The sequence below is a fragment of the Chanodichthys erythropterus genome, chromosome 6 (assembly GCF_024489055.1).
Source record: "Chanodichthys erythropterus isolate Z2021 chromosome 6, ASM2448905v1, whole genome shotgun sequence".
NCBI classification, from domain to species: domain Eukaryota; kingdom Metazoa; phylum Chordata; class Actinopteri; order Cypriniformes; family Xenocyprididae; genus Chanodichthys; species Chanodichthys erythropterus.
The window spans coordinates 28114063-28126929 of NC_090226.1; the positions used below are offsets into that span (position 1 = coordinate 28114063).

The window sequence follows — 12867 nt, forward strand, 5'->3', positions numbered from 1 at the left end:
AATATTTAAAATCATTAGTGCCATGTTGTTTTAATGGTTTCATGAGAATGACCCATTAATCAGTTAAGTATTAACAGTGTGAAGAATAGGCCTATAGCCTAAATAAAAATATAATAACATTTTTATGCAGATATATATCCTAAATGAAAACCATCTAAATTGAATGGAAGGAGGTCTGGAGTTTACCTATTTTTTTTTTTTATTTTTTTTTTAAATTCCTTGTTAATGCAATACATAAATAAAAAGGAAATCTACATGCAAAGCTACATACAGGCTACTTTCTCAACTCCGTGCTCCATTTCGAAAGGTGGCGCTAATGTTCCGATTGGTGGTAGTCAATCGCTGTTAGACACATAAGAAGTAGCTGTGAGACGGAAGAAGAGTTTATAACGTAAAAGATTGAAACAAAATTGACCACAATGGGACTAGAGTCTATTTATTCACTTATGATAAAGCGCATGATGGCAGTGGCCGATGAAATATTCGACTCCGTAAAAGACAGTATAATAGAATATGAGGAGGAGATAGAGCGTCTAAAGCAGGAGAACTGTTGTCTGAGGAGCCGAAAGTGCAGCTGTGCAGAAACACGCCATGGTCAGTTACACATTCACTATAATAATAAACAAGAAATTTATCCCTCTCTAATTAACTTCTTAAAGAGGGAACAATATTTAAGTTATATTCCTATGGATAAGGAAAAAAAAAAAAAAAAAAAAACGTACACAAACAAAAACTACCATGTTTTTATTTTTAAATGTTGCAATACCATGCTTTTGGGGCATGACAAATTGTAACTACTAAGTTACCAGTGTATTATTTGAAGTACCTTAGAGTGTTAGTTACTCCAAGGTTTCCAAATAAAGATCATAAATATACAGATATTAATCAACACCAGCAATTTTATTTAATTGGCCATTATTATATTGTTTTTAGTTTAAAGGTGAATAAACCAATATTGCGAGTAAAGACAGACATTTTAATTTCTCATTTTAATTAGTTCTAAAGTAAATGTATAAAAGAAGTCCACTTGACTTTTGAATTTCTGTTCTAAATGTTTAACAAAACAAAAATTTCACAAGTACCCAGTGCTTGAAATGGGGGAAAAAGTGCCGGTACTCTCATGCACCACTGAATATCATTATCACATTTGAAATTTTAACAATGAAAAAAAAAAACTTGCAGATATTGCAGATACAACATATTTATTTACTAAAGGAACTGTTTGCCAAACAACTGATTTAATAATATTGTTTGTGTGTGACAGAGAGTGTGTGTGTGTTAATGAAAGTCTTCAGACATCAGGGGCCCGTTTCAATAAGGAGGTTCAACCAACTCTGAGTTAAAACTTGAACTCTGAGTTGACTTACCCTGAAATGGGAAACTCTGAGTTTCCTGTTTCAGAACAGCTGAATTGAGTTAGTTCAATTGACTCCGAGTAGGCTGACTCTGAGTTAAGCGCGTGCACTGCGACTATGAAAAGCCATCATCAAAGGCGTTCCGATATTACGATTCACCATGGCAACAGCACATGACAAAAGGACGTCCGCATACTTCTGAGCCAATGCAAGTTTAATTCTTATCACTGTTATAATATCAAAGGTGAAAACTGGCAGAATGGTAAGTTATTGTCATGGTATCCCACATGCAAAAAAAAAGAAGAAAAACATAATAATTTAACAGGATGCAATAATAAGACTGTAAATGATTTGATCATTATTAAACACTCGTTAGTCAATTTACTTCCACTTTTAGAACATTTTCTTCATTTTTATTGAAAATAAATGCATTTCTGATGTGATATGTGAAGGGAAAAGGGAGAATAGCGAGCTCGGCAGAAGGTGGATTCAAACCCAGTCAATCGCATCACAAGTTAATTCTCTGCACCCAACACACTACTGCCTACACCACTGAAGCCACACGAATGTGCGTCAATTTTAACCTGGTCTGATATTAGTGGGCGGAGTTACTGTAAATTTGCACTTAGTAATAGACACTCTATTTATAATCTTGTTTTTTCGTTCGCATTAAGATTATTTTTATTACCACACTGGCAGATACTGATCATTTTACTAAGTACTAATGCACTTAATTTAGATCCCCCCAGGAAACAAGACTAAATATCTTATCTTATATAATTTTCTTATATGCAGAATACATCTTGATTTAAGAATTTTTTTTAGATATTTGTACTTGAAATAGGACCAAAAATACTTGAAAGCATTTTTGCAATGTGAATGAATGAACTATTTAAACATCACTTGCACTTTAAAAAGGGGGAGGAGACCGAAGCAAACTCTGGGTTTACCGAAGAAAACCTGCTCCGACCAGGTTAGGTTAGAGTAAGATACCATGGTAACGGACTCTGAGTAAGAGTTAACTCTCTTTCAGAAACAGGCTTGACTTAACCTGCTTTCTCAGGTTTGACATACCTCCCATTCTGAAATGGAAAACCCAGAGTTTCCCTCATTTCAGGGTTAACATACTCAGAGCTTTCACTTAACCTCCTTTCTGAAATGGGCCCCAGGTCTGCAATGGTGCTGCTCATCTCTCAGAAAAGAAGAGTCATATCAATCCCTATGGACACACACAGCAGAGAGATATAGAGGAGTAGTTGACAGCCTCAGCCCCTGTCTTTCTGGACAGCGAGTGATGGAATTCATATTTTGCAGCCAAGCTTATAGTCTTTGAAAATCAGCCAGTTGTTCTGTGAGCAAAAATATGTAATTTAAAAAATACATTATTATTAACATCATTATCTGTGGTAATAGTAGCAGTAACGTTAGCAAATTGCTCATTAGTACCGCTGGTGCTGGTTGGCTTATTTTACTCATGGGCAGTGTTTAAAATGACTTTCTCTGTTTCTGTTTGTTGAAGTTCTGACTCATGCATCCTTTTTGTCCCCTTCTGAAGCCAGGCTAACATGGTACAGAATTCCTTGTACAAGTCAGTTAGCTTGTACATGTGTCAACGTTATTCATTCGGGTAAATTAGCATCATAACAGGCTTCCGATAGGGTATACCGACTCCGCTTGTATTCAAGTGATTTGTCAAAATGAGAGCGAATTCACATAGTGCCCCTTTCCTGTGTTGTGACGTCATTACTTATCACCCATTAACTGACGCTTTGACTCTGAATGAATGGCAGCTGGCAAACTGAATGGCAAAGTATCAAGAAGTGTCTCGCTTGAAAAAGACTGATTGAAAAAGTGAGGGTACGCTAAAGCTTAAAATATAGAAGGACAGCATACCGGCCCACTTTGACCACTGCAAGTCGCCCTTTTTTTAGGAATTGCTGTCCTGGTTCATTCAGAAATACATCAGATTACTGAAGTAAAATGGGTTGCAATCTATGTTTCACATAAACTTATTGTTAACTTTGATGTTTATTGTTTCCTTGTTTTTGCAGTTGAAAATTAATCTTATGCCTCATGTCACACAGATACTAAGAGAGATGGAGGTCTGCAAGGTCCTACGGGTTCAGAACTTTCAGAAATACAAGTAAAGTTGGAGGTTGCCACCGTGATGTGTCATGAGCCTTTGAGTCAAGCTTCTTCCAGTATTTCTCCTCTTTCTGAAGCGGTCACAGGGCAGGAACCCCATCAGTGCCTCTCACTTCTGCCAGAGGTGATGCTGAAGAATGAAGATATTGATGATACAGATACACAGTCATCAATCACAGTTAAGTCAGAGCTGTGTGATAATCAGGCCAGTGAATCAAACTCATCCGCAGTGCAGTCTGGCAGCGATTGTCATGTTGAACTTAAACTAACTGAAGAAGACCCATTATCTCTTCAACTTGAACTTGAAACCTTTGAAGAGGTGTTACAAAAGGCAAGGAGAAAACACCAGAATGCATTATGCAGGATATGCGGCAAGTCTTTTAGGAACAATGGACGTTTGCAGAATCACATGGTAGTACACCAAAATGAGAGACCTTTTTGCTGTGGTTCATGTGGCAGTCGTTTTAAAACAAAATCCAGCTTGAAAGAACATGAGAGACTTCATACAGGTGATTATCGCTACAGCTGCCCAAGATGTGGAAGGGGTTTTTCTCGATCAAATCATGTCAGAAAGCACCTTAAGGCAGCTTATTGTCATAAACGTTAATCCTCAGTCCACCAAAAAAATGAATTCTAAATTTTAATTCTTTATTAGATATGGCATTACAAAACAGGTATCTGAGAGAACTCTGCTTTACTTCTGAATGATGTAATATTATTATATAAAATATTATTTAAACTATTTTGATTGCTTTTGATTGAACTCCAAACAAATGAGGTATTATCTAGATTCCTTTTTGATATGTCCATATTTAAGGCCCTAGTACAGTCCCAACCATATGAGGCTCTCAGTCTGGCTTTAAATTATATTCTACACATTTTCAAAGGTTAAAAAGCAAATGTGGATCACATGGCACAATGCTAGTTTTTCTTATCCAACAAGTCAAAGGTCAACAATGCCTTTATTTATTCAACATCAATTATAAGCAATAAGAATAAACGTTTTGTGTTTTGAGGTGATGATAGCAGTGATTCTATTGCATATTCTGTTATATTTTCTGTTATACCCAATGGCAGTTTATATTTATATGAACTACTACAGCATGACTATGTTAACAAGAATGGACAGGAAATACTGTCATAGAAATGCTAATAGGCCTACCTAAACAACCAGATTAAGAAACATAATTGAAATGTATATAAATGTACAATTGAACAGGCCCATACTTAAAAAAACAAACAAAAAAAAAAAAAACCTTTTATATCCTTTGGGTGTGTGCGTCCCGAAACTATATTATTCTGGTAGTTTCAGTTCTATCAGTGTAATAAATTCAACAACTTTGTATTGAAACATCTGTGTTCTTAATACTATCATATTTGCATGTCATGAAACTAGTCTAATGACTGGATGTTCACATAAACTGCTTTAAAATCACACACGAGGTTGCCTCATTTTAATTTAATCTTAATTTCAACACACAAATTATATTAATTAAAAACTTCTTTGTCAGGTTAATGCACAATTCTGTACTACAATGTGTTAACCGTACACTGGCTTTGTTGAAAACCTTGTGAGCTGCCTTAGTTTTTAAGGCAGCATCCTAACTAAAATGGAACCTCATAAGCAGGCTAAGAGGAAATATGTGTAGAATGCATGACTTTCCAAGCTATTTTTTTCATCTTTTACATGGTGGTGAAATAAGAAATTTCAGTTCTCTTTCTGAATCAATAGGTGGCAGCAATATGCTAATATTGGTTTCTTCATCTTGTCCAAAGGAAGCGGAACTTCTAGGGAGACACACTATAAGGGTAGATTTGACAGAATGTAATCAAACCCTGAAGTATTAAATGAAACATATAAAGGATTTCATGAATGAGGGCTTTGAGGGCCAACATTGTGTTTTTAACCCATCACTTTTTGTAGACTTCATTACACTAACATTTCTTTTCCTACAGAAGGACAAGCAGAGGATCGGTCTGTAGAACCACTGGACTCACAGCTCTCCCATGTGGAAATAATTCTACAACCAGACAGTGTAAATGTGGACACAAACCCACAGCACTCTACTAAATTAAGTCTTTCTGATCAGAGCCCCGGGAAATTTCACAAGATATGTGACAGGCCATTCAAACGTCATCAGAGCATGAAAAACTACATGCATTTGTCAGAAAGTGATCGAAAATACCCCTGTGCAGTTTGTGGTAGAAGATTCTATAAGAGATGTCATCTCATAGAGCATTTAAGAATTCACACCGGTGAAAAACCATTTGGGTGCAATAAATGTGGAAAGTGTTTTGTTCAATGGAATCAGGTAAAGGCTCATATAATTAAGCATCATGAAGGAGATATGTCACAGATATCAAAGAAAAAAGCCTAAATTTGTAAAACTGGTTTTATCATCACCAAAGAATGTAGAATAATGTTAGTTGTGAATTTCAAATGTACATTTCTAAATATATTTGTGTTTGCCACAAAGTGAAAAAAATACTGTTAATTTTCTGGTGGAAGATTCTATAAGAGACGTCATCTCATAGAATATTAAAGATTTCACACCGGTAAAAAAAACATTTGGCTGTGTGTGTGTTATTACATAGAGCTTTACAGGAAAATATTGCAGCGCTAATATATAAAAGTACATAATCCATAAAACATTATGCCTGTATTTGTCCTTATACCCTCAGAAAGTAAGCCAAATGTGACTTCTTAATTATACACTATGGTAGAAAGTCTTTCATAGTGGAAATGAAATGAAATGTGGAGTGCATGTGTATATGAGGATGTTAAATGTAATAGGATAATTGACAGGCCAGGTTATGGTGACAAAATGCATGTAACTTGGCTATGCAACAAAGCATTCCGTTAGATGTTTATGATGTGCAATGTCGCAAAACTTGCATATTTTCTTCTCTTCTTTTCTCTTCTTCCCCGATGACGTGTAGGCTACTCTCACTAAGTTCCGATATAATCAATGAAGCTGTCTACACTGCACATTCACAATGAATCTATTATTTACATAATGCCTACACTGTTATAATGAGAGGATTTGTGAGCATACATAACTTAGCACTGGACAAAATCTTTGGCTGTGAGCGTTGACTGGAATGCAACTTAAACACCTCTGATTGGCCATTGCGTTCAATAAATCAACATACATCTTTGTAATTGACTATTACTCAACGCTGCAAAAACACGTTAGAAACCTTTGACGCTCTTCAGAGAGCAAACAATGCTATACAGTTTTGGAAGGACAGTAAAAAGTTCAGGGTCAGTAAAAGATGACAAAAACTTGTATTTTTGGGTGAACAATCCCTTAAAAGATCCCAATTTGCCTATACTACGCACTAAAAGTATGTGTTGACTTTTTGTGGTGAAAAATTACATTGGTAGGCCCTATCATAAAAACTGACAATTAGCCTAATAGAATGAACATTTATTAGACTGAAGCAATTTTTATTTAGTTTAATAGATTATCCATGCATTTAAAAAAAAAAAAAAAAAAAAAAAATATAGAGCTACACATAATCTCATTAATAAATGACAATGATTTGGGTATGACAACATTCAAATCTGCATTGGCGCTGCCACTGACCCAGAGAGAGCATATCATTTTGATTGCATAGAATAAATAAAGCATATCCTCCTTTTATTTAAGAATCATTAACTTTGTTTATTTATTTATTCTTCTTTCATTATGTATCAAGAAGTACCTCCTTCACTTGACAAAATAATATTTCGGAAGGTGGCGCTAATGGTAATGGTAATCTCCGTTAGAAAGAAAAGAAGAAGAAAAAACGGAAGAGATTTTTGTAACAAAATGATCAAGATGGGACTTGCATCTATTCATTCCATTTTGGTGAAACGCATGGCAGCAGTAGCCGAAGAAATATTTGAAGCTGTCAAAGACAATATAATTGAATATGAGCAGGAGATAGAGCGTCTGAAGCAGGAGAACTGTTGTCTCAAGAGCACACTGACTCACAATCGAAACAGCATTTGTGCAGAAACACGCCATGGTCAGTAAAACATTCACTATAAACTATTTCTATTTTGACATGGTCAATAGGAATACCATGCTTTTTGGTTATGATCAATAGCAGTACTATGGAATTATCTGAAATACCTTGTTTTAGGTAACCTTCATGTTATGACAGTCAGTACACGCTGTACATTACTCAACGCAAAATCTCAAATGTGTTCTCACTTTACTCGTATTATAATGGATGCCATTAATGATGATATTGTATTTAAATAGCATTTTTTATTTTATTTATTTAACCCTGTAAAGCCTGACATTAAATAATTTTAAAAAAAAAAAAAAAAAAAAAAAACACTCTCTCTCTCTCTCTCTCTCTCTCTCTCCCTCTCTCTCTCTCTCTCTCTCTCTCTCTCTCTCTCTCTCTCTCTCTCTCTCTATATATATATATATATATATATATATATATATATATATATACTCCCAAACTGACCAAAAATATAAAATTTTTGTGCAGGTGTTGTTGTTTATGTGGCCAAAAGTTAAGAATGTGATAGCTTGCATTGAAATAGATCTTTATAACAGCATAACAGACTAAATGCATCTATCAGTGTTCAGTCATATCTCCCAATATGTCTTAGTAAGATGTTATTTTGATCAAATTTTTAAAAATGTAATTCAATACAATGTGCAATTCAATGTTTGAAATGAACAAATAAACCTCAAATACGGGTTGTATCATATTTGATGCACCTAAACAGAGCTGTATGATTCTGGATACATTGCGAATCATGATTTTTATTATTAATATTATTATTTTTTATATATATTATATATATATTATATATCATAATTCTCCCACAAAAAAAATAACATGTCATTTACAATTACTTTGACAAGGGGATCTGCTCTATTTTGATCTCTACTGTAGACTTCGGTGTTTATAATCAGACTTTTAATAAACTTTTATCCCCTTACTTGTGTGATAATTTGAACTTATGTAACAGAAATAATGGTACTGTGTGGATGAAAAGACTATTTTTTAAGCTGTTTTATACCTAAACATGACAACTGCTCTCTTTGGGTCAGTGGCAGCACCACAACCACAACCTGAAGATGGACTTCATTTATTTATTTTTTATGTGTTTTGCTAGGAGATGCATTACGAAGGTAAACAATATGTGGTCTAAAATCAGCTCTATCAAACATGATTGTTGTCCTCTGACTGGATAAAATTTATAATCTAAAGCTAAAAAAAAAAAAAAAAATCAGAAGTTGGGTTCATTATACACTTTTATATGCAATTTTATTTGAAATGCATCAACTCTGACTTCCCAAACTCTGCAAACTGGCTATTACCTTTGACAATTAGCGTTGACTCTAGAAAATTTGTGTAGTGTATTCCAGCCTTTACCAAAGTGAAATTGGTGGTGAGTGGCATTTTGAATTGACTTGAACATTGTTATTTTGTGTTTCCCTGTCTTACAAGTAAAAACTAATTCTGTGCTTCATGTCACACAGATACTCAGAGAGATGGAGGTCTGCAAGGTCCATTGGACTCAGAACTCTCAGAAATCCAAGTAAAGATGGAGGTTGCCACTGTAATGTCCCATGAGCCTTTGAGGCAAACTTCTACCAATACTTATCCCCTTTCTGAAGGTTTTAAATGGCAGGAACCCTCTCACTGCCTCTCACTTCTGCTGTCGAAGAATGAAGATAGTGGTGGTACAGATACACAGTCATCAATTACAGTTAAGTCAGAGCTGTGTGATAATCAGGCTGATCATTCATACTCTGCAGTTCAAAATGGCAATGATTGTCATGTTGAACTTCCAGCACCTGAACAAGACCCTCCCTCTCTTCAATTTCACATTGAAAGTTCTGATGAGATGTCACAAAAGGCAATTCAAAGTCATCAAAACACATTCATTTGCAAGATTTGCAGAAAAACTTTCAGCACCAAAGGACGTTTGCAGAGACACTCTTTAGTGCACCAGAATGAGACACCTTTCTGCTGTGGTTCATGTGGGAGCCGTTTTAAATCGAAATTCCACTTGAAAGAACATGAGATACTTCACACAGGTGATTACCACTACAGCTGCCAAATCAAATTTTGTCAAATGGCACCTTGAGACTGTTTGCCAGACTTAATTCTTAATCATCATCAAAAAATAAATAAATAAATAAATAATATTTAACTCACTCTGTGTAACCCAACAGTTGGGTTGCTGTAGTAAACCACCGGTTGGGGAGTGTAATAAACCCTCTGCTGTCTGTCATTTATGTTAATCAAAGAACAAAAGACAAAGAGAAAATTACTCACTGCACTTGACATATAAAAAATGATAGCTTTCAGTTATACTGTAATGTTAAATGGCTATAATTAATTGCTAAAATGGTCCTGCAGAACACAGGGGGCGGGTTTGGATCAAGATCCAACTCATCCCACTTTACATATCCCTTGATCACCGCCCCCTGGATCTCATGTGTTCCGCAGTGAGGGGCAACTGAAAATTTAAGGGAAAAAATCTATTTAGTAGAGACATTATTATCAGTACTGGTATCAGTTATTCTGGCCTTCATTCATAGTACTTAGTAAAAAAAAAAAGATGCCATAGTTCACCCAAAAATGAAAATTATCCCATGATTTACTCACCCTCAAGGTGTATATGACTATCTTCTTTCAGACGAACACAATCTGAGATATATTTAAAAATATCCTTAGTCCTCCAAGGTTTATAATGGTAGTGAATGAGGGCCCACATTTTGAAAATCCATAATCAAAGTAATCCATATGACTCCAGTGGGTTTACATATGGATATTTTTATTATGAAAATGCATTGCTTTGCTTCAAAAGGCCTTTATTAACCCACTGGAGCCGTATGAATTACTTTTTATTATAGATGGATGCATTTTTTTTGTTGTTCAAAATGTGGGCCCCCATTCACAACCATTATAAACCTTGGAGGACTAAGGATATTTTTAAAAATCGTCTGAAAGAAGGTAGTTATATACACCTAGGGTGGCTTGAGGTTGAGTAAATCATGGGATAATTTTCATTTTTGGTTGAACTAACCACAACTTCATGTTGTTTCAACATTATTTTGGAGATTCAAAGTGAAACTATTACAATATAAACATTTATTAAAAACTTTTTATTTTTTACAACACTGATGTAAAACTGATTATCATATTTATAGACTTAATTACAATACCATTTATTTCCCTACAGTAAGGAAAGCAGAGGATTGGTCCGAAGAACCACTGGACTCACAGCTCTCCCATGTGGAAATAATTCTGCAGCCAGACAGTGTAAATGTGGATACAAACCCACGACACTCTACTAAATTAAGTCTTTCTGATCAGGGCCCTGGGAAATATCCTTTCTATTGTAAGATATGTGATAGGCCATTCAAACGTCACAAGACCATGAAAAACCATATGTTTTTACACCAAGGTGATCGAAACTACCCATGTAAGTTTTGTGGCAGAAGATTCTATAAGAGCTGGCATCTTGCAGAGCATTTAAGAATTCACACCGGTGAAAAACCATTTGGCTGCAATAAATGTGGAAAGTGGTTTGTTCAGTGGAATCAGGCAAGATCACATATAATCAAGCACCACGAAGGAGATATGTCACTGTTATTAAAGGAAAAAGCCTAAACCTGTAAATTGTCTCTTGATATCATCACCTCTTGGGCAAAGAAATTAGAATGGTAATGTTAATTTTGAAATGCAGATGTACATTTCTAATTATGTTACACAAAGACATTTATCTTAGGTTTTATAGATGCACATACTCTTCCTAAATCTCATGTCTGTCATTTTTAAAAAGCCATTTTGATTACATTTTAATATTTTTTATAGCATTTTACACAATGTACATGGTTTCAAAACAGCTTTACAAAACAATTTTTTGAAGTGCTGATATTTTAAATTTCTTTGGTATTCATTGTGCAGTTCTTGTTAATGCTTCATTAAACATTATACATTAATATTTGTCATTATTCCAACAACAAGCAAACCAAAGGCAACTTATTTAGGTTGTACTCACAATAGGAGATCTGAACCGTTTCCAAGCAAGTTTGACCCCCAAAGTCCAGTTAGTTTGACTTGCATGACTGCTTAGTAACAAGTGGGGTTTCCCGAGGACAGATTTGAGAAGCACTGCTCTAGTAAAGTGCAGATGTAATGTGTACCATACATGACGATCATACCTACCATACCTACGTGAATCGTGTAGATTCGATGAGAAAAATATTATTTTAGGGAGGGGGGGAGGGAGTATTCATATTCAGTGAACTGCGGGTGCCCGTGCCAGAAGGGAGCGCGAGATTCAGGCTGCGTCCGAAAACCTAGGTAGCTGTCTTGCTGCCTCGCTGTCTTATGAGAGAATGACTTGTACGGCAGTGTTTGTGCATGAAGGCACCTCACGAAACTGATTTTGGACAGACTTCTAAGGCAGCGTAACAGTTTAATGATCTACAGCAATATAGTGCGAGCTTTGGTGAGAACTAAACAAATATTTAATTATTACAGTAGTAATTTCCCGATAGAAATTATATCAAAATTGAAATATGTCGGTCAAAATCATACATTTATACACAAACTGAGCAGAAAACGCAACTTTCAGACGCCATCTTTATTTTTCTAGCTCAACTGTCACAGAATGGAAAGCACAGGATTGTGGGATATCAAAGGCAGCTAAGGATACGCATACATGTATGCTTCCTTCAAAAAATAGGCCTTTTTCACAAGAATCGGAAATCACGTGACGCAGGGTAAAGTTAGTTCCGCTATGCGTCTATGACTATTAGATTGATATGCTCTTTTCGCAAATATCGCTTCTTACCTTTTCTGTTTTGTCTGTTTTCCAAGTCGCTTTTGTATAATCTACAAAGAAATTATTTTCTACTGGTTTGTAGCTTGTACGGCCGCTAAGACCGTTGAATTTACCGGCAGGTGGATTATATTACCAGCAGTTTTCAGTCAGTAACTGCGGTCAAGTGGGCCGCGCGTCGAAAATACACGGTCAAGCCAGCCGCACTTTTTTTTAGGTCGCTCGTCTATTCCTGCACTTACGGTATGGGTGCTGGAAACGGTCTAAATGCATTTAAAGACGGCAGTTTCCTTTATACTCTTGCAGTTAACCGTAAAAAGGACAAGAACGTAAAGAGACATCAGATAAGTTATATATTGCTTTTTTCCCCATCTTATTATGTCTCTATATGTGCTATACATCATATGTTAATGTTAATATTAATGGTAATTATTATGAATCATTTATTAATTAGATTTTTTTTTAATTATTTTTTATTATTGATTTTAATGTTTTATAAATATTATACATTAATTATTATATATTATGCATATTAATTAATGCTAATATGAG

The 12867-nt window shown here is 35.2% G+C and overlaps 2 protein-coding genes across 3 annotated transcripts; both read left to right on the plus strand.

Annotated features, from left to right (window-relative positions):
- The first annotated feature begins 372 nt into the window (after positions 1 to 372).
- LOC137021187 (zinc finger protein 200-like) lies at positions 373 to 5961 on the plus strand. Of its 2 annotated transcripts, XM_067387431.1 has the most exons (3): positions 373 to 594; positions 3440 to 4009; positions 5457 to 5961. In XM_067387431.1, the coding sequence occupies exons 1-3, from the start codon at positions 420 to 422 to the stop codon at positions 5876 to 5878; spliced, it is 1167 nt and encodes a 388-aa protein (XP_067243532.1). In that variant the 5' UTR covers positions 373 to 419; the 3' UTR covers positions 5879 to 5961. The 2 variants fall into 2 exon arrangements, with proteins under 2 accessions (XP_067243532.1, XP_067243533.1); XM_067387432.1 differs by lacking the exon at positions 5457 to 5961 and having other exon boundaries at positions 3440 to 4780.
- A 1324-nt stretch (positions 5962 to 7285) lies between these two features.
- Positions 7286 to 11370, plus strand: LOC137021188 (zinc finger and SCAN domain-containing protein 22-like). The gene is made up of 3 exons (XM_067387433.1): positions 7286 to 7514; positions 8996 to 9556; positions 10708 to 11370. Exons 1-3 carry the CDS (start codon positions 7316 to 7318, stop codon positions 11136 to 11138), a joined length of 1191 nt encoding a protein of 396 aa, XP_067243534.1. The 5' UTR covers positions 7286 to 7315; the 3' UTR covers positions 11139 to 11370.
- The last annotated feature ends 1497 nt before the right edge of the window (positions 11371 to 12867 follow it).

Excerpts from the sequence above, each read along its gene's own strand:
- LOC137021187 (XM_067387431.1), top strand. The coding sequence starts at position 420 with ATGGGACTAGAGTCTATTTATTCACTTATGATAAAGCGCATGATGGCA. Across the intron at positions 595-3,439 it reads CTGTGCAGAAACACGCCATG|ATACTAAGAGAGATGGAGGT; the intron begins GTCAGTTACACA and ends CATGTCACACAG. Across the intron at positions 4,010-5,456 it reads ACATGAGAGACTTCATACAG|AAGGACAAGCAGAGGATCGG; the intron begins GTGATTATCGCT and ends CTTTTCCTACAG.
- LOC137021188 (XM_067387433.1), top strand. The coding sequence starts at position 7,316 with ATGATCAAGATGGGACTTGCATCTATTCATTCCATTTTGGTGAAACGC. Across the intron at positions 7,515-8,995 it reads TTGTGCAGAAACACGCCATG|ATACTCAGAGAGATGGAGGT; the intron begins GTCAGTAAAACA and ends CATGTCACACAG. Across the intron at positions 9,557-10,707 it reads ACATGAGATACTTCACACAG|TAAGGAAAGCAGAGGATTGG; the intron begins GTGATTACCACT and ends ATTTCCCTACAG.